This window comes from Myxine glutinosa, chromosome 4 (genome assembly GCF_964187855.1).
Source record: "Myxine glutinosa chromosome 4, kmMyxGlut1.1, whole genome shotgun sequence".
Taxonomy (NCBI): domain Eukaryota; kingdom Metazoa; phylum Chordata; class Myxini; order Myxiniformes; family Myxinidae; genus Myxine; species Myxine glutinosa.
In genome coordinates, this window is record NC_136264.1 from 73,908,329 (window position 1) to 73,930,333 (window position 22,005).

Here is a 22,005-nt window from a genome sequence, read left to right on the forward strand (position 1 = left end):
GGACCAGCAGCCCACCTCTGTGCATGAATTGCAGCAGACTATTGTCACTGCATGGCAAGCGATTCCTGTCCAAACCTTGGCAAATCTCGTGAACAGCATGCCTCGACATGTACGTGCTCTCCTGAATGCTCTTGGGGGTTACACGAAGTACTGAACTGTAATTTTACTGTCTGTAATCCCAGTCATAATTTAGCTTTTGTTGTTGTTGAAATTTTTTTTGGCTAATGTGCAAAACAGAGATACTTCTGGAAAACGTACAGAAGTTTAACACAGTACTGTCCGTGAATTGAGTTCGATATCAGTTTACATCACTTTCAAGGATCAATTTATTTGCTTCAAAATGTCAAATGTGGTTTTTGTTTCTTTTAAAGGTCACATTAACAAAATCGAGAATAATTTCAACATAATTCCAATGAAGTTTTGGTTCTAAGTCATCTTGAAAAGTAAGTTCACCCCCACAAAAAAAATATTCCATATTTAATGCCGTCTGTATGTATATATATGGTAATAATAATAATAATAATATTAATAATAGTAGTAATCATGAAATACAAAAAATAAAAAATACTAAAATACTAAACATATGGATACATAATAATCGTCATAATAATAATAAAATACCAAAAAAAAAGATAATAAATACAAAAAAATAAAATAAAAGAGAAAATACAAAAAAAACAAAAGTAAATACAATAAAGATATCTATAATAATAATAGTAACAACAATGGAATACAAAAAAGATAATAAACACTAAAAAGATGTACACATAATAATAGTAATAATAAAATTCCAATTTTTTTTTTTAAAGATAATAAACACAAAAAAAATTAAATACAAATATATATATATATAATTATAATAATAGTAATACTCATCGTAATAAATAAAAATAAAAAGGAAGGTGAAATACAAAAAATATATATATATAAATAAATACAAAAAAATACATATATATATATATATATATATATATATTATAATAATAATAATAGTAATAATGATGAAATACAAAAAGAAGAAGATAATGTCATGTGATTCCCCTCGGTGAAGACCGGAAAATCACGGATAGCAAATCGAGTGTTAATGAAGGCGTTCAAATTCAATAGCTGTTTTTCTCTCAGCGATTCATCGAATGCGCTGCATTTATTTTCGTTCTCTGTTTCATCCCAGTCGTTCACCCCATACCTCCTTGTTTAATATCTCCACTCAAAAAAAAAAAACCCCCAAAAAATATTTCCTTCCCAGGTCTTATTCGTTTATTTGTTGTTCTTTTTTGTTCGTTCGTTCGCGATCACGCGATCACGCGATTAGAAATGTATAATCTCTCCCCTGAACAACTATTTTCTCTCATATATTACAACACCCTTTTCTTCTTTTCCTACAAAAGGATGCTTTCGTCTTGCTCACCAAATCTATTCATTCCAAAAAATATATATAATACCATCTCTTACAGTTCCTCCTTTCTACATTCCCTAAACTATCCAGAACTCCACCCCTCCTTCAGTGTCCTCAAACGTATTTTTGACTCGAAGGTCTCAAACTCATTTTGCAAAAAATGTTCGTTTCCCATGAATCGTACACTTTTCAAAATCCAATCTCACCCCTCCCCTCCAAATCCTCCCCATCACCCATCCCTTTCAAATCTCCCCCCTTGCCCCTTCCCTCCCCTCCCTCCTAAACTCCCCCCACACCCCTCCCCTCCGAGACTCTCCCTCGCTCCTCCCCTCCTAGACTCCCCTCTCACCCCTCCTCCTCAAAGCATCCTCCCTGCTTCTTCCCCCTTCCAACTTTCACCTTCATCTCCCCCAACCTTCTGCCTCACTCTTCCCCCTCCTCAAATAACACCTCACTGTGCCTCACCCAATCTCCATCAAACCTTTTGTCTGCCCCATTCTTCCCTTTCTCCAAGCTATTCTGAAATCTCTGAAATCTCTGACACACCTTCAACAGCTCTCCCTACCTCTTCCTCCTCTTCCACATCTTACCCTACCCCTCCCCCCCCTGTTCTGGACCTGATGCTCCCCCTTCCTCTTCATTAACGGTATGGACCTCAAACATCCGGGGCCTTCGCTCAAACTTGACTGATCTCTCCATACAGGTTGCTTCTGACAAACCAGATGTGATCTGCTTAACAGAAACTTTCCTCCTTCATGATGTCTCTGATGCCTTGGTATCTCTCCCAGGTGACTCCCTCCTCCGGTATGATAGACCTGAGCCTCGTCCTGGAGGTGGGGTTGCTATCTTTATAAAAACGCTCTTCCTCACTCGCCCTCCACTGCCCTCTCTCCACCTCACCCCCAGGAATACCTTTGGCTACGGCTTCCCCTTCACTCCCACCTTTTGTTCATATGTGTGTTGTACCGTCCACCAAACAGCGATGACTCCATCTACATCTCGCTGTCTGATAATATGGACCAACTTCTATCTACCCATCCCAACTCTCTCTTCCTCATATGTGGTGATTTCAATTGTCACCATGCCAGTTGGCTGGGTGTGGGTACCTCTCTCACCAGCCATGGCTCTTCAGCAAAGGACTTCTGCGACTCACTGGGACTGACACAATCTGTCAATTTCCCGACCCGGATCTCAGTCAACGGAGCATCTTCTCTTCTGGATTTGGTTATGACAAACTTCCCTGAAAATGTCTGCTGCTCTTCTTCTGCTCCAATCGGCTCATCTGATCATGTGCTTGTCAAAGTGGACATCTCTCTGACAATTCTCAGAGAGCCTCCTCAGCGTCGACGAGTCTGGCATTTCACTCAGGCCAACTGGCACGGTCTTCAAGCAGCCATCAATCATCTGGACTGGTCTCCCATCTCTACCGCCTCTAACATCAACTCATCCTGGGAATTCTTTCAAAGTAAATTGCTCTCTCTCATGCACAGATTTATCCCATCTCATCTTCAGTTGTCATACCCTTCCTTCCGTCCATGGTACACGGAATCTTGTGGTGAGGCTGTTGCCCTGAAACAACTTGCTTTCGTCTCCTGGAAAGCAAATCCAACGGAAGGAAATCTCATTTCCTTTCACAAAGCCCGAAACAAGTGTGTGTCCACCCTCAGGAGAGCCAGGAAACAATATCTCACCATTCTCAAGACCGAACTCTCTTATCTGTCTCCCTCTTCCAAATCCTGGTGGCGTCTGGTCAAATCTGTTTCTGGTGTTTGTTCCCCCTCTATCCCCTCCCTCACCTCAAACGGCTTAACGGCTGACTCCGCACGTGAAAAAGCTGAATGCCTCAACTCTGTGTTTGCCTCTAAATCTTGTGTCCCAAACCCACCCCTCTCTGTACCCACCGTACCCAGTCGTACCCAACTGCTCCTGGACTCTGTGTCCTTTCCTCCTGACAAGGTGGAAAAGTTTCTGTCAACCCTCGACTCTGATTCTGCAACTGGTCCTGACGGCATCAGCCCACGGGTCCTAAAATCATGTGCTTCCGCTCTTTCACTCCCTCTTTCTGTTCTCTTCACCCTCTCTTTTGCTCAAGGTCATCTGCCATCTGCTTGGAAATCAGCCAACATCACCGCTTTGCACAAAAAAGGTGAAAAAACAGATCCCAGCAACTACAGACCAATCAGCGTTCTCCCAATTATCAGCAAAGTCATGGAATCCATCATTGCTTCAGATATGAAATCTTTCCTCTTCTCCAATGGCTTGATCTTTGATCATCAATTTGGTTTCAGACCTGGTCACTCTACTCTGGACATGCTGCTTCTGCTTTCTCAACAATGGATGGAGGTCCTCAACGCCAAACAGGAAATTAGAGCCGTCTCCCTTGACATTTCACATGCCTTCGATACGGTCTGGCACCCTGCTCTGCTCACCAAACTCTCCTCCTTTGGTATCCATGGAAATCTCCACGCATGGCTGGCGGACTTCCTCTCTGGTCATAGTCAACGTGTGGCCCTGAATGGGTTTCTCTCATCTCCTCTTCCTGTTCAGGCTGGAGTTCCCCAAGGTAGTGTTCTGGGCCCTGTGCTTTTTCTGGTCTTCATCAATGATCTCTCTGACTCTCTTGAAAATCCTCTCTATCTCTTTGCTGACGACTCTACTCTCTGTCGCTCCATTCCTCATCCCTCAGATCGGCAGTCTGCAGCCTCCTCACTCTCTGCAGACCTGGACAAAATCACAGACTGGGCAAACAAATGGAACATGTCTTTCAATCCTGATAAATCTCACACTCTTACGATTTCTCTCCGAAAAGACCGACTGGAAAACCCTCCCATCCACTTTCTGAATAATCCTCTCCAAGAAGTTCTGTCACTCAAGCTTTTGGGTCTCACTATTTGCCATGATCTTTCCTGGGAAAACCACATTTCAAATCTGGCCTCCAAAGCCAGTCGCCGACTGGGCATCCTCCGTCGTGCGAAGTCCTTCCTTGGCACACCTGAGCTCCTCACCACATACATGGCTTTCCTCCGCAGCTCTATGGAATACTGCTCTCCCCTCTGGTCTGGTGCTCCTGCCTCACACCTAGCCCGTCTTCACGCTGTTGAAACCAAAGCGTTCAGAATCATTGGAATCTCCCGTGATGAAGCTAACTCCAAGGGCCTTTCACTCACTCACCGCAGGCAGGTTGGTGGTCTTTCCATCTTCTACCGACTCCTCTCTGGCCTTGCCCCCCCAGCCCTCTCTGGGCTCTGTCCCCCAAATATTCCTACAGGTCGCACAAGATCTGCCTGCAACCCTCTTATGGTTAAACTGCCAAAATCAAGACTTTCTGCTCACCTTCACTCCTTCATTCCTCTTTTCTCCCGCCTCTGGAACAAACTCGCTCACTCTCTTCAATCCCACTCCACCCTCCAGGTCTTTAAAACAGCTGTTCACCACCATCTCTTATCTTCCCCCATCCAAAACCGTGATCTTTTCTACCCCCGCTAATTTCGGTCCCCTTGTGTTTTATACTTCTCCCACCCCCCCCCCCCCCTTCCCACGCCTCCTGCCCCCAAGCCCTCTCCCTCCCACACTTCTCCCTGCTCTCAAATGTTGTGGTTGTGTGCTTCCCCTTCTCTCCCCATCTTGCCTTCCGCTCCCTCTTTTTGTATATTTTGTTTGTCTGGTTGATTTGTTTGTGAAATAAATGTTAGCTCTTTCACGAGCCTCGATTCAGTATACAAAAATTTTTTTTTTTTTTAAAGCGGATTTCACGATATATGCGTGGAAGGACCAAAGAAGAAGAAGAAGCTGGAAGCTTTTACCTGACGTGATCTCCAAGCAATCTTCAACCCTGCAAAAGTAACTCAATCGAAAACGGCTTTATGTACAAAATAAACGCCGGCTTTATTAAACGGAATGCTGGTAACAAGGAAAACGTGACGCTCAAATAAATAACGTCCTAAATTAGGACGTCCCCACACCAGACTTGCCATCGGAAGAAGGGATAATTTAAATGAAAAGAACTGTGGGCTTAGCTCAACCACTCGGGGTCCGTCTGCTCATCCGGTCCTTTGTGCGCAGTCTGGATGCGGCTCTGTGCTTGGCGGGAAGAAGGCCACCCGGTCATTGGTGCGAACCTCTCGTTCCGCGCTGCTAGGCCAGCGTACACTGCAGCGGCAAGCCTTGCTTGTACACTCGTCCCTCGCGCGTGAACACAGGGGAGGAGAATCGTCAGCGCTTCACCGTCTGTTGTTGTCCAACCAGCAAGAGTCCAGGGTCAATCAGAAGAACGAGGCCCGGGTGCGAAGAGATCCAAAAACGAGAGGGACAAAATATCGACCAGCCGTGGTTTTATCAACTGTGGTGTCACGTCATCGGTGCTCCCTTCCAATCAGTCCGTCGCCTCTCGACCTCTAGAATGTTCTTCCTTCATCAGTCCTTCACCATTGGCCGAGTGCTTTGTGCTCTCCTCCTCATGCCATCGGTCGGTGGCCAATCAGTCCGTTGCTTCCTTCCACCAATCAGCGGGTCGCTTCTTGCTCCACCCTTTCATTGGTCGACTCCTGCCCAATAGCAAGTCCTTCTGGTCATGGCTTTCAGCCTGCCTGTGCGATGTTTTATCGCCATGTTGGCGCAATGCGTGGGCGCTTCCTGCCTGCACTTCCGGTGAGTTTTATTGTGGGGGGGAATTTAATTAGTATGTGTGTGTTTGCTAATAGTGGGCCTTTCCTACTCTACTTGTCTAGTGCATTGCCATAAGGGATGAAGGATAAATCACAAGGTCTCACAAACAGGGGAATTAACATAATCCCTACTCTAGTTAACACAAGGCCATCCTTGTATGACCGCAAATATACGAGCTTAATCCGACATCCGGGCTATACAGGTCCTCTACTTATGTACATCAAAATGGTTCTTCTTCTTCACGACAGTTGGAGCATCATACCTACACAGATCTACCTGATCTATATATCACGCCACCCCAAAATTCATAACAATAATTAAATACTTAACATATGTATACTTAATAATAATAATAATAATAATAATAAAATACCAAAAAAGAACATAAACTCCAAAACAAAAAAAAGAATTAAATACAAAAAAGATACATCTATCTATAATTCCAGTAATCTCTGTGTGTGTGTATGCGACCGCTGTTTCTCGACAACTACCGGTCCGATATCTATCTATAATTCCAGTAATCTCTGTGTGTCTGTGTGTCTGTGTGTCTGTGTGTCTGTGTGTCTGTGTGTCTGTGTGTCTGTGTGTCTGTGTGTCTGTGTGTTTGTCTGTGACCGCTGTTTCTCGACAACCACGGGTCCGATATACTTTAAACTTGCCAGGTATATTGCTGGGGACCCGAGGATGTGCCTTTTCAAGGTTTTAAATTAATCGGACAAGTACCTACCGAGCTATGTCCAAAAAACGCTTCAACCAATCAGAGAGCAGCGAGCTATCACGTGTGCCGAACCGTTAATGCAATGCAAGCGTTAATGCGTTAATGCAAGGCTTTTCTTTTTTTCCCTCTTCTCTTTCTACTTTTCCTTGCGATTAAATTGCAAACAGCCAAAATACGTTGGCGCTAATTGAATAATTGGCCATTAACACTAAAATAATCGTAACTGCGATATGCCAACTTCCGGACAGTGAAGCCTTCCCTGTTGTTGTTGTTTGCAGCAGCTGTTTGCAGCAAGGCAAGGCTTTTCTTTTTTTCCCTCTTCTCTTTCTACTTTGCCTTGCGATTAAATTGCAAACAGCCAAAATACGTTGGCGCTAATTGAATAATTGGGCATTATGTTTTACAACTAATAAAAACGAATTTGCGATTCATTCGCTTTCCTGCGCGTTTGTGTACGCGATGGCGATTTCTTTACCAAACTCCGGAAGCCGTTCGCTTTGGACCGAACCATTGCATGTAAATAGAGGGGGGGGATTGTCACCACTCGCAAGCCGTTCGCTTTGGACCAAACCATTTCATGTAAATAGGGGGGGGGGGATATAATTTTAGATATATATATAGTACGGGCATGCCCTAGTACTTGAAACTTGCCAGGTATATTGCTGGGGACCCGAGGATGTGCCTTTTCAAGGTTTCATATTAATCGGACAATTACTTACCGAGCTATGTCCAAAAAACGATTCGACCAATCAGAGAGCAGCGAGCTATCGCGTGTGCCGAACGTGGCGAACACACTCTGCCTCGGACGGCACATTTGAGAGCGTATTCATTTATTTCACGTTGGCAAACTATGTTGCCGCTATGTTGGCGTTAAACTATGTTTTAAAACTAATTAAAACCATTTCATGTAAATAGAGGGGGGGGGGGGGGGGGGGATTGTCACTGTACTCGCAAGCCGTTCGCCGTTCGCTTTGGCGTTGCGAATGGACCAAAACATTTCATGGACCAAACCATTTCATGTAAAGCGTTCGCCGTTCGCTTTGGCGTTGCGAATGGACCAAAACATTTCATGGACCAAACCATTTCATGTAAATAGAGGGGGGGGATATAATTTTAGATATATATATATATAGTACGGGCATGCCCTAGTAATTATAATAATTGTAATATGAATAGTGATAATAAAATACAAAAAAAATAAGAAACAAAAATACAAAATTGTCTCTCTCTCCATTGTCCCCAGCTCTCTCTGGGCTCTGTCCCGCAAATATTCCTACAGGTCTCACAAGATCTGCCTGCAACCCTCTTATGGTTAAACGGCCAAAATCAAGACTCTCTGTTCACCTTCACTCTTTCATTCCTCTTTTCTCCCGCCTCTGGAACAAACTCCCTCACTCTCTTCAATCCCACTCCACCCTCCAGGTCTTTAAAACAGCTGTTCACCACCATCTCTTATCTTCCCCCATCCAAAACCTTGATCTTTTCTATCCCCGATAATTTCACCCCAATTCCACTTTTTGAAATACCAACTTCTGTCCTGGAAGTCCTTGGTGTCCTTGTGTTTTATACTTCTCCCACCCCCCCACCCCCCCTTCCCATGCCTCCTCCCCCCAAGCCCTCACTCTCCCACACATCTCCCTGCTCTTAAATGTTGTGTGCTCTCAAGTGTTTGCGTGCTTCCCATTCTCTTGTCTTCCGCTCCCTCTTTTTGGGTATTTTGTTTGTCTGGTTGATTTGTTTGTGAAGTAAATGTCAGCTCTTTCACGAGCCTCGATTCAGTATACAAAAAAAAAAAAAAAAGAATGTTTCCCCCCTGTGCTGTCTTTCCCTCGCGGTCCCCCTGTACTGTGTTCCTGGATGTCTTTTTGTTGAATGTGTTTTAATGAATGTTTCCCCCTGTGCTGTCTTTCCCTCGCGGTCCCCCTGTACTGTGTTCCTGGATGTCTTTTTGTTGAATGTGTTTTAATGAATGTTTCCCCCTGTGCTGTCTTTCCCTCGCGGTCCCCCTGTGCTGTGTTCCTGGATGTCTTTTTGTTGAATGTGTTTGAATGAATGTTTCCCCCTGTACTGTCTTTCCCTCACGGTCCCCCTGTACTGTGTTCCTGGATGTCTTTTTGTTGAATGTGTTTTAATGAATGTTTCCCCCTGTACTGTCTTTCCCTCGCGGTCCCCCTGTACTGTCTTTCCGCCGCGGTCCCCCTGTACTGTGTTCCTGGATGTCTTTTTGTTGAATGTGTTTTAATGAATGTTTCCCCCTGTACTGTCTTTCCCTCGTGGTCCCCCTGTGCTGTCTTTCCCTCGTGGTCCCCCTGTACTGTGTTCCTGGATGTCTTTTTGTTGAATGTGTTTTAATGAATGTTTCCCCCTGTACTGTCTTTCCCTCGCGGTCCCCCTGTACTGTCTTTCCGTCGCGGTCCCCCTGTACTGTGTTCCTGGATGTCTTTTTGTTGAATGTGTTTGAATGAATGTTTCCCCCTGTACTGTCTTTCCGTCGCGGTCCCCCTGTACTGTGTTCCTGGATGTCTTTTTGTTGAATGTGTTTTAATGAATGTTTCCCCCTGTACTGTCTTTCCCTCGCGGTCCCCCTGTGCTGTGTTCCTGGATGTCTTTTTGTTGAATGTGTTTTAATGAATGTTTCCCCCTGTACTGTCTTTCCCTCGTGGTCCCCCTGTGCTGTCTTTCCCTCGTGGTTGTCAGCTCTTTCACGAGCCTCGATTCAGTATATTAAAAAAAAAAAAAAAAAAAAAGACTCCATTTTGGGCTTCTTGAGGGTGCTTTGTTACAAATGTGAAATGAAGGAAAAACTTCAAATCTCGGATTTATTTCGAATAAATAGGAAGAAGAAGCTTGTACGATTTACAAAGCTCCATGGCACATCATGATGAGTCGAGAAACATTTCTAGGCCAGAACCAATCCTAAAAAGATCATCACTCCAATGCAGAATACTCGATTGAAGATGCAGACATTTGTAATTTTCCAGAGTGCTGGCGATGCCTCACATCTTCTTTGCAAAACACACCGTGGAATCTTTAGCGCCCACTAGTGGTGGCAGATGGGTATAACAGCTCAACGACCTTCCGATGAACGGTGCACAAATTGATGGCTCATTCTTCATGCGAAACACCAAGGAGACATTTCATATTTGGGGCAAGATTCGAATTTGGGGCTTCGACAGCTGCAAGCTATTTTGCCAGCCCATTGTGTTTTGACAATAATCGACTTCAATTTCACATTTACAAGAAACAATATATAAAGGATACAATTAAACAAACATCAAAAAATAATTGATAAAAAAATAGAAGCATCTGTAAAAAACAAAAGTAAATTTTTTTTTTTAAGTCACAAGACCTCATTTTACAAGATAAAAAATTGAAGATCCTTACCTGACCCTCCATAATAGTCCAAGCCCCTGGATTGCTGTCGTTCCCCCTGATCCAGTTGTGAATAGCGAGAGCTGGCTGGTCCCAGTTTATCTACGATAAGATGAAAGACAACCGGAAGGTCGAAGCACTCGTCAATTTTCTTCGTTCCCCGTTTTAGTTCCTTCTACATGTTTTACGACCATTTATCCCCTTTTTCAGAGGGATGGTCGATTCCTCTTTGGGATCTATATCCATTATATCAGTTTAGTGCAACCCCAAACATTCAATATCGGCTTTATTGATATTTTCAATCAATGCCTCACATTTTTAGAAATAGGCCGGGCGTGGAAGGCGATTGGTTACACCTGAGCTAATTTACAATTGCTATTATAAGGGGGGTGGACACTTATCCAACCAAGAAATTCTAGTTTTGTATTTTTAATTAATTTTCTGAAATTTGTATAATTTGTTTTTCACTTGGAAGTTGTGGTTACGATGTGTAAATAAAGATGGAAAATGTCTGATTTAATACAATTTAATTCCAGGCTATAAGGCACCAAAAGGTGAAAAATTTGAAATGGGTTGTAGACTTTCTACAAGTATCGTTTTTGGAACTTCCAAACTACAAACAGTTTTTTCTCACTGATATTATCCATCGAGCGTTGTTATATTTTTTTCTCCCTTATCCTTGTATAACCTTGATATTGGTTACCTTGGCAAGCTCTTTCTTCATGATTGGCTCATATGAAGCTCCCTCTTCCGGCTGGATGATTCGAGGAGCGTCACCAGAATTGATCAACTGCACCGCCTCCACCTGCCGTCGTACATCTGCACTTGGCTCTCCGCACACAATATATTGAACCCCTTTCCCAGCAGAAAGTAACATGATGTAACTTAGAGCAAAACATTGTATCAATGAGAACCACAGCTGTTCTTTGCACCAAACTATGAAACATTGGCAGAACAACTCTAATTAGTGAAACAGTACTCCAATAACATTCAAAAGGAATTTGGCCTGGATAATTGTGCCAAGTACACATTCATATAAGGTAGACCAACAAAATCGGACAACATAAAATTGACACGAATAAAACAATAAAGGAGTTAGACAATGACACATCATACAAATAAATACCTTGGGGTAGAAGAGGGCCACCAAACATGTCACAAACAAATGCACAAAACAATTACCAAAGAATGCCTGCGTAAAACGAGGCTGATGCTGAAAACAGAACTTTCTCCAAGGAACAAAATCAAAGCCATAAACCATAAACAAAGTACAGCTGCAGAAAAATAAACTGGCCACAATCAAAAATCAATAAACTGGATATCAAAACAAGGAAACTCCTCACCATCCACAAAATGTTTCACAAAAATCAATGCATCCCGAGAATGTACCTGCCGAGACGAGGAGGAGGTAGCGGCCTAATGGAGCTCAACCAAGCGCATAGGATGACAGCTGTATGATTGGCCTAATACGTAAAAAGTTCAACAGACTACCAAATCCAATTTGTAAGCAAACAGAAATACAACAAACTAGAGAAGGTATCCCTAACCCACCTGGCAAAATATTTACAAAGACAGGTGCGAATGGAAGATGTCATACAATAAACTGAAACAACGAGTCCAGCCGCAACAATAGCAAAAAATAAGAAAGAAAAATATAAAACAAAATATCAGCAGATATACACCGCCAACTGGGAAAACGATAGAGCAGGAAGGTATAAATATATAAAACTAGGCCGACCAAGTACCAAGTTTGATTTGAGTGTAATACCTGTGCCAAGTTTGATTTAAATCCATTCAGCTGTTCTCAGGTTATCACATTTTTACCTCGAATGACCTATGACCTTTGACCACTTGACCCCAAATTTTAATCAGTTCAAGTTTACATCATTATACATACCTGCACCAAGTTTTAATTTAAATCCCTTCAGCTGTTCACAAGTTATCACACTTTTTACCTGACATGACTTCTGACCTTGGGAGCCCAAAATCTAATCAGTTAATCTTTACATCATTGTACATACCTCTACCAAGTTTGAATCAGATCATTTCAGCCGTTCTCAAGTTATACACCTATTACGGACTTTGACATTTAACCCGCAAATTATAATCAGTTAATCTTTACATCAATATACATACCTGTACCAAGTATGAATTGGAGTACTTCAGCTGTTCTCAAGTTATAGATGTATTTATGTACTTTGACCTTTGAGCTTTGCCCCCAAAATCGAATCAGTTAATCTTTATATCATTATACATACCTGTACCAAGTTTGAATTAGATCACTTCAGCCGTTCCCAAGTTATAGACATATTACAGACTTTAGCCTTTGACTTATTGACCCCAAAATCGAATCAATTCATCTTTACATTATTCTCCATAACTGTACCAAATTCGGTCAGAATCCCATCAATGGTTCACAAGTTATCGCGGTAACAGGATTTTTACCTAACATGCCCCGTGACCTTTGGCCTTTGACCTCGTGATCCCAAAATCGAATCAGTTCTTCTTTACCTCATTATACATACCTGCACCAAGCTTGACTAGGATCCATTCAGCCGTTCTCAAGTTATCGCAGATACGAAAACCTATCACGGATGGATGGACAGACGGATGGACAACCTTAAAACATAATGCCTCTGGCAACTTCATCATCAGAGGCATCTATCTATAATTCCAGTAATCTCTGTGTGTATGTCTGTATGTCTGTGACCGCTGTTTCTCGACAACCACGGGTCCGATATACTTGAAACTTGCCAGGTATATTGCTGGGGACCTGAGGATGTGCCTTTTCAAGGTTTCATATTAATCGGAGAAGTAGTTACCGAGCTATGGCGATTTAGCCGTTCGCCGTTCGCTTTGGCTTTGCGAATGGACCAAACCATTCATGTAAATAGAGGGGGGGGGGGGGGGGGTTCTGTGGTCGTTCGCTTTGGCTTTGCGAATGGACCAAACCATTTCATGTAAATAGAGGGGGGGGGGGGGTTCTGTGGTCGTTACTGCCACGCGGTTTGGAATGTTTTTCCGAACGGGCACCCACGTACGGGCACGTCCTAGTAATAATAATAATAATAAAATAGAAAAAATAAAGAGTTGGACAGATTGGGAGTAGACAAAGAAGGCTCTTCGAAATGGCTAACAACAGGTCAGCTCAACTGTGATGGATAACGAATCATTATACGATTAAATGCCCAAGACCAAGGACACTGCACCAATGGCTTTATGAAAATGGTGGGACTGAGTCAATGGGACAAGTGTTGGTTCTGCAAGGTAGAAACAGAAAGTATGAGTCACCTCCTATCAGGATGTAAAAAAAACCAAAAAAAAAACCTCATGTTGGAGCAGCTGTACACCCAAAGGCACAACAAGGAATGTCGAGTAATCCGCTGCCACATCTGAAAAAGTCTCAATATCCCAGTTCCATAAAAGTCATGGAAACATGAACCAAAAGCAATCACTGAAAACAGGGACACAAGGACATGTATGACCTAATGATCAAATCAAGCGTGAACATAGAAGACAAAGCATTGCGACCAGATATAGCACTGAGGTACAAAAAAGAAGAGAAGGCATTGCTTATTGAGGCTGAGGTGTCAGTCCCCAGCAATTTTAGCCTAAACGCGCAAATCAAGAAAATGACCAAAAAACAAGTCCTCAAAAATGAAGTGAAAAGATCCTGGAAGATGAAGAGTGACACAATTGTACCAGTGATTATTGGATGTCATCGATGCCTTCATTTTAACGTCATAATTCGACAATTACGCAACGCTTAGACCGATCAATTTGAAACTTGTGGAGCGGGATCTACGCAACAATTATATTGGAGAATGTAAATGTATGACGTCATCGGTCACATGGTCTGGCAGCCATATTGGATCAAACAAAAAAACCCTTAAAAAAACAGAAGAGTTGGCTCACACCAAGTCAACTGAGTAGGGGAAGAATTCTGTGTATGAATTCTACAGGACCATGTAGTTCTTCTGAGTGCTTTCTCGGTTGGTTCTCTTGTTTTCTATTCTATAGAGATGCAGTCTTTCCCCGACTGGTATCAACCTCATCTCTGCTATTTTGTTGGCCAACTCTTCTTCCAGTCATCATCATCGTCTTTTTCTTCTTCTCTACTTTGTTGTTCTCCCTAGTCTTCATGTTCTTTATCATCTACTGTTCTTGCTCTCATCCCTTCTGTCTCTGTTGGTGTCATATGATTTAGGTCAGCAGGTGAGACTTGTTCCTTCTCTCGTGGTAGGTAGGTCTGCATCATTTCTTTCTGTTGTGTGTGAGCAGCATTTCCGAGCCAGTTGGTTTTGTGCATTTGAACACGATGGTGGAACCGTCACGTTTAGCACAACAATGTAGGTTGCTGGTCCTATGCTGTACTGAAAATGCCCTGAGGGACACTACTGGTCTACGCTGTACTGAAAATGCCCTGAGGGCCATTACTGGTCCTATGCTGGACTGAAAATGCCCTGAGGGCCATTACTGGTCCTATGCTGTACTGAAAGTGCCCTGAGGGCCATTACTGGTCCTATGCTGTACTGAAAGTGCCCTGAGGGCCACTAAATGGTAGGCCCATGGCTGCATGGTTGGGGTATCAATTTGACATTTGGACAGGGTGCCAGCACCGCGGGATATTTCATGTCCACCAGCAATGAATCCTAGCAGATGAATCCCAACCAGACTAACACAACAACGTTGGGCCAACGTCAGCACCGTCGTTGGGCCAACGTCAGCACCGTCGTTGGGCCAACGTCAGCACCGTCGTTGGGCCAACGTCAGCACCGTCGTTGGGCCAACGTCAGCACCGTCGTTGGGCCAACGGAGTTGTGTTAGCTGTGAAGCCTATCATCCCATCTGATCCATGTGAGGAATCAGATCCAGATGAGATAACTGTAATTGCAACATCCTATCGGACCATATAGTATTTGACAAGTCTTACTACACTTTTTCTTCTTTGACGACAACAATTATTCCCACGTTATTGTGGGGTTGGTTGGTGGGGGGCGGTGGGGGTGGGGGGGGGGGGGGGGGGAGAAGGAAGCTTGGCACAAGTCTTACACGAACTGGTTGGCCAAGCCTGCCATTCGGATAAGGTTATGGCAGAATTTGTTGATAGGATGGCAGAATAGATAAGATGATGGCAGGATTTGTTCCTGATGACAGCGATAACTCTCCTACTATTCATGAAGGACACCGTGGGATCTATAACGTCCATAAACGAATGTGAAACACCAGGATGGCAGTTTATACCTATGTCAGGATTCGAAGTCAGGCTAGATAGCTTGGAGGCGAGTGTGCGAACCTCCAAGTCACCCCACAGTATCTAGTGCCACATGTAAATCTGTATTGGGTACATTCAGACTTCACGCAAAGAAGGTGCTCGCACGCACCTTTGCACCTCTTCTAAGACTCCTCGCAGGACACGTCACACAAACTTCATTTTGGGGGGAAATAAATCGATTGCACGAAACCCAATTCCGTTTGGGAAGTCGAGCGACCTTCAGATTGCTAAACCCGGATTAAAACGGTGGATCTCAACACGATACTGGAGACGGTTAAAAATAAACATCTTCATATTAAATGGGGGTCAAAGGAGGGCAAAAAGCTTCTTTCGTGTGACGTAACATTTTAGTCTTCGTTCCTCATTCCCCGACCCGCAGCGAGCAATCTGACACCAGGAGGCTACAAAAAGAAAAATAACTTGGCTGGAAAACTACAAACACAAAAAAAATTAAAGTTTATAAAAGTTAAACTTTTAAAAGTTAACAAGAAAGTTTCGCACGGGCACAAGTCGTGTGCAGACGGGCTTAGGAGAGGTAGCACCAAATCCCCTGTTGTAGGTCAACACCGTTACTGGACCCCAACTCACCAGCTGTACCAGGAGGAACACACCCAGGAAAAGCAGTCGATCAAACAGCGGAAAACGAGATCGCTTCAGCTTTTGTGGAATTGAAATGGACCCATAGGGGGAGTGTTCGAGCTTCAGTCCCGACCTGGTAGGACGAGGCGAGGGGAGGAACCCGAGCCTGGAGTGTTTACCACTGCTGATCCTTTTTTCATTCCCTTCCGCAGGATCGTAAATGAAAGTTCACGGCGGTCAGGGCTTCGCAAAACAAATGGGTTACGTCGATGTAATGGGGCGTGGCCTCGTGGGGAGCTCATCATCAATATCCCACGTGACGGGGCGTGGCCTTGCGTCAATTCAAACGTGAACTTGGGAAAGTGACAGCTCCATTAAAAAAATCTCCACCACGTAAACCAATCACATTGATGGGAAGTAACCATAAAATAGATCATTACTCGCAAAATCGAAGATGTTTCAAGTATATTGGTTGGTCTTGTGCGTTATTCTGTCTGTGTCTGTCTGTCTGTTTGTTTGTCTGTCAATCGCCTTCAGGTCACAATAATTTTAAACCGATCTTCACGAACCTTCACCAGATGGTAGACTTGGTCATAAGGAAGTAGCCTATTGAGTTTGAGGTCAAAGGTCATCTTAAGGTCAATGAAATGTTAAAACATAAAAATAAAATAAATGTAAAAAATAAAATAAAATAAAAAATGTAAAAATAAAAAAATTCAATGTTGAAAAATAAAAAAAACATTTTTCAACATTCTTCCTTTTGTTTTGCACCTTGTGATCTCTCCTGTTGTCGTCTCCCCTTTAGATCTCTCCTTTCGTCCTTTATATCCAAAGTCGAGGCTCATGGAAGAGCTCGAGCATGAGAATCACAAAGAGTAAATCAGCAACGACAAATGATGGCAAGGCGAAGAGGTACTCAAACTAGGCTCTTTCAGATCCTGAGATCACAAATGCTCCATCATCAATTTTGAATGCCAGCTTTGCAGATTAATAATCTCAAAAAGTATTCATCAAGACATAAACACCCAGCATAACCTTCATACTAATACTTCATACTTCATTTACAGTCAGGTCAGTCTCTGCCGCATGGTCGGAAAATCGGCGACTAAACCGACAACCCTCACTGGCTTGCCAGTGGAGAGGGTGACAGACAGTGACACCCTGCAGGACTAAAAACCATACCTGTTAAAGGGGGGATGAGCTCCCTTCGGGAGTCAATGGCCATCCAGTAAGGACATTGTTTCTCCAAAAAAAACACCCATCCGGTTGTACCGGGTTTTTTTTTCGGTAAAACCGGTTTTTAGTTTTTTTTTAAGGCTTTTAGGGTCTTCGGGGTCTCAAAGGGTCTTAAAGGGTGTTAGGAGTCTTCAGGGATATTAGGGATCATTATAATATAAGGGCCATAGGGGTCTTTGTGATCTTCGGGTCCTAAAGGATCTTTGAGTCTGAAGGGTCTTAAGGGTCGTTGGGGTCTCAAAGCATCTTTGGGACCTTAGGGCTCTTGATGGTCTTAAGGGTATTTGGGGTCTTATGGGTCTTCGGGTTCTTACAAGTTATAAGGGTCTTGGGGTCTTCAAAGGTCTAAGGGGTCGCAGCAGTCCAACGGGTCGAAAGGTGGTACATTCCAACAGTACGTAATTAATAGACGGTTGTGTGGTGAGTGTGCCACTGATGTTCAAGCATTACGTAAATAATCTATCTAAATATCTATAAAGCTCAGTTGACTTTTTGCTCCACCAAATAACAGTGAAACGGAGTTGAGTAAAGGGGTGAAAATTCTACAGATGCTGTGATAAATAACTAACTCTGTCGGTTTGAATGTTTGAAAGAGAATAGACGTCTGGATCAATTTTTGAATTAAATTTAAATCCCGATTTATATATATATTTCTCTAGAATGCAAGCAATCTCTGTGTGTCTGTGTGTCTGTCTGTGTGTATGTCTGTGATCGCTGTTTCTCGACAACCACTGGTCCGATCTAAGTGAAACTTGCCATGTATATTGCTGGGGACCTGACGATGTGCCTTTTCAAGGTTTGATATTAATCGGACAAGTGGTTACCAAGTTATGGCCATTTATTTAGCAAACACATACGTTTTGTACGTGAACGAAGGAACGGCGAAGGACGAGAGCGAAGACCGAAGGAACGATGAAAGTTTTAATACTTACTGTCCATATACTTAGTCTATATTATAGCCGGCGAAGCCGGTGTTGTCAATAAACGCGTACGTATTATGTCGAAAACCAGATTATGCCTTGGCTTGAGAATTCCGAAGCTCAATGGAGGCCGCCATCTTGCGGATGCGGAAGTATGCATAACAAATTGAAAAACGTTCAATAGGAGTTTTTTTCACCCGTCTTTGTTTGATTTACAATCTTATGCACCTCCAATGTATTATTAAAATACAATAAGACCAACCTCGGCCCGCACGGGCCTGGTTATCTTCAACGAAAAGCGTCACCAAACACCAGAACCAATGAGATTCGAGCATTTGAAAAAATATTTCTGAAACCAAATCACGCAATCTTCCAGATGCGGAAGTTTGCATAAAACAATTGCGAAAAAGTTCAGTAGGAGTTTGTTTCACCTGTCTTTCTTTGATTCACAATCTAATGCACCTCTAATTTGTAATTAAAATACGTTAAGACCAACCTCGTTATCTTCAACGAAAATCGTCACCAAACACCGGAACCAATGAGATTCGAGCATTTGAAAAATATATTTTTAAAGCTTATTACGCGTTTCGGAGGGTGAAAACGGCGTCAAATATTCTAAAATTGACGAAGAATTAGTTTTTAGAAATCTCGCGGCCGTAGGGGATAGTTTTTCACGGCCAGAATTACGGTATAAGCGGTTTACATAAAGAAAGAAAGCTCGGTTTGATTAACGACAGTCACACATTGCCGTTGAAACGGCGCTATCGTCTGATCTGTCGGCACTGATCTTACTACAAGCTAACTTCTTCTGGTGGAGGAAGCTGCCGTGCCCGGAGAGAACCAGCCCTGACAGCGACTGAAGTTAGAAGACTACAGACATACTGTGAAAACGTATGTTAAGCCCAGTTAAAATTTCTTAAAATAGGCCCGAAGCTAGCACATCTACAGTTATTTCCTTAAGCTTCTTGTGACATTTATTGTATGTAGGTATTGGGGAGAACTGTCTGCTCTTCTCTTTTACCAAGTCTTACCAGGTACGGTACCTACACCGACCTACTATCAACTACCTAAGCTACTGATGCCATCGTGATGGGTAAAATAGTGGCAAGAGGCTTTGGCTTCGCCGGCTCATTGCGGCTTTGCAGTCGGGTACTAGTAGATTGATTGTAGTTAAACACAATGCCCCAATCCATTCGTCGTCTACGACAGCAAAGCAACAAAACTGCGCATCTAGTCAGGTTTACTATGTTTTTTCGTTCAAAATCATGGTCGATTAGCAAACATATACATTTTTGGAAACGTTATTACATGGAAAATCTGAAAATCAATGTTTACATTTGCCAATTCCGACCAATTCGATTCGACCAATTCGACCAATTCGACCAATCGACCAATTCCATTCGACCAATTCGACCATTCGACCATTCGACCAATCGCTTCGATCGACCATTCGACCATTCGATCGATTCGATTCGATTCGATTCATCGAATTCGATTCGATCGACCATTCGACCAATTCGATTTGCCAATCAATTTGACCGACCTTTGCTTGTGTGGAACGGACTGTGAAAACGATGCGGACTATATTGTCGGATACGACACACAGGACAGTGATGACGAACTCTAAATGGCATATTCTGTAATCGTGTATGTTTGATGCCATTGACTGCCTGTGTATATTTTGTCATTGACTGCCTGTGTAGATGTGAAGTTATACTGACTGCATGTGTATATATGATTTTGCTGACTGCCTGTGTATGTTTGGTGATATGAATTATTGTGACACATTTTGATGTTATTAACTGCCTGTACAAAATGATAACATGTATTCGATTATGCAACTTATCGCGAATATAAAGACAGTATTTTGCAATTCAAAACCTTTGATTCGTGTCTTACCATTCCCCATAGCACTAATTTGATACTTTCATTGGATTCCTTGTCCCTGAAAATATAGGTTTAGTATATTTTTAAAAGTTTTTAGGGTAATTGGAGGCAGAAATAGAACAAAATATGTATTTTACAGTGGCCATTTTGAAAATCCAAAATGGCCGCCATACAGGTATCTCTCCAAATGTGAACATTGATTTTTAGTTTCCTTATGCTATAACCTTTCCAAAAATGTATAGGTTTGCTAATCTACCATGATTTTGAACGAAATATAATTTATTGACATAGTGAACCTGACTAATCGTGCACGCGCAATGGAATCTGACGAAGCACGAGCTGCTCGCCTGACACGCGACGCTACGCGCGTGACGAGGCGTTGTGCAGCTGAAACGGATGAAGAACGAGCTGCTCGCTCTTTGTGCTTTTCCTTGCGATGAAATTGCAAAATGGCAAAATATGTTGGCGCTAATTGAAGAATTGGCCATTAAAACTAATTTGCGATTACGATGCGAACTTCCGAACAGTGAGGCCTTATTGTTGGTACGTACGTCAACGTACGTATGTCCACGTATTTACCTCCACGCACGTACGGGCACGCACTAGTATATATAAACGCGAGTTGTCTGTATGTGTCCGCGTTTTATTCAGAGATGGCTGAACGGATCTTCGTCAACCTTTCAGAGGTTCATCAGTGCGTGCATGGGCGTGTTCTCGGCAGGAAAAAAAAAAATTGAAAAAAAGATCGTTTTTTGGAGTTTAAAAAAAAAATCGCTCGATTGTGCCGAAGCCTTTTAAAATTAATGACAGTTATATACAAGTACACATTCGCATAAATAAATACAAAACAATCACCAGACATTTGAATACAAATAAATCAAACTATTCCGGAAGTGTACGAATTTGGTAGTACAGCTTCTTCTTCTTCCTGATCGGCATCACACTTAACTCAGAAACGTGAGCCACCTTCACCCACCATACATGAACCCCCTTCCTCTCCTGTCACCCCCACATCCTCTCCCCTTCCCCCTTCTCCCCCCTGCCCCCTTACCCCCTACCCCCTCCCCCCCGCCCCTACAGGGGGACCACGAGGGAAAGACAGCACAGGGGGACTGGACCGCGAGGGAAAGACAGCACAGGGGGACCGCGAGGGAAAGACAGCATAGGGGGACCGCGAGGGAAAGACAGCACAGGGGGACCATGAGGGAAAGACCAGGAAAATACCATGTTTGTCTTTGTCCATGTTTTCATGAGTTTTCTGGTCCTGGGATGTTAATTTTTTGCAGATATGCCAATGAATCACTTATACCGTTATAACCTACTTTGTTGTGCTGTTGTGTGTAAAGTTGTTCTGATAATTATAGTTGTTTTCACTGTTTGCACTGAGAGCAGGTGACTAGTACTTTCTGTTTCTGTACTGCAGAATCTACACTTGTCTGTCTGGATCATTTCCGCCATATTTTTAAATCCATTGGTGTGGTGTCCTTGATCTTGGGCATTTATTATGATTCGTTTGCCATCCCAGTTGAACTGACCTCTTCTTAGCCATTCCAATGAGCCTTCTTTGTCTATCCCCATTCTGTCCAATTCTTCTTTGTATTTTCCTGCTCTTTTGTCATTCTCCCAGTTGTTGATGTTTATTTCTTGATATTTATTTTCATATGTTTTTGTCTTTTTTGCAATTGTTGGGGCTGTATTTGTTGCTGTTTCATTTTCCTGTGCGGCGTCTTCTATTCGCACCTGTTTTTGGAAATTATTGGCAAGGTGAGTTCGGGATACTTTTTCAGGTTTGTTGTGTTAATGTTTGTTTGCAAATTGCATCCGAAAGTCTGTTGAGCATTTCAAATACTCAGCTAGTCCTACACTCGTTGCTCTGTGCACCTGGTTGAGTTCCATCAGGGCGCTCCCTCCCTCTCGTCTTGGCAGGTACATTCTCGGAATGCACTGGTTTTTGTAA

The 22,005-nt window shown here is 43.0% G+C and overlaps 2 protein-coding genes across 6 annotated transcripts in view; both read right to left on the reverse strand.

Moving 5' to 3' along the window:
- LOC137424796 (cytosolic 10-formyltetrahydrofolate dehydrogenase-like) overlaps positions 1–11,209 on the reverse strand; it is a 28,932-nt gene extending 17,723 nt beyond the window's left edge. Inside the window, exons 1-3 of one of the 4 annotated variants that reach the window (XM_068112639.2) lie at positions 10,855–11,201; positions 10,164–10,253; positions 9,585–9,889 (exon numbers count right to left, since the gene is read on the reverse strand). In XM_068112639.2, coding sequence (XP_067968740.2) covers positions 9,776–9,889; positions 10,164–10,253; positions 10,855–11,028 — 378 coding nt within the window. In that variant the 5' untranslated portion in view covers positions 11,029–11,201 and the 3' untranslated portion in view covers positions 9,585–9,775. Of the gene's footprint in view, positions 1–9,584; positions 9,890–10,163; positions 10,254–10,854 lie in introns of those variants that run through there. The other 3 variants (XR_010983993.2, XM_078775955.1, XM_078775956.1) reach the window with 3 other exon arrangements.
- Positions 1–22,005, reverse strand: part of LOC137424777 (uncharacterized) — a 675,237-nt gene that overhangs the window by 635,916 nt on the left and 17,316 nt on the right. The window lies entirely within an intron of this gene.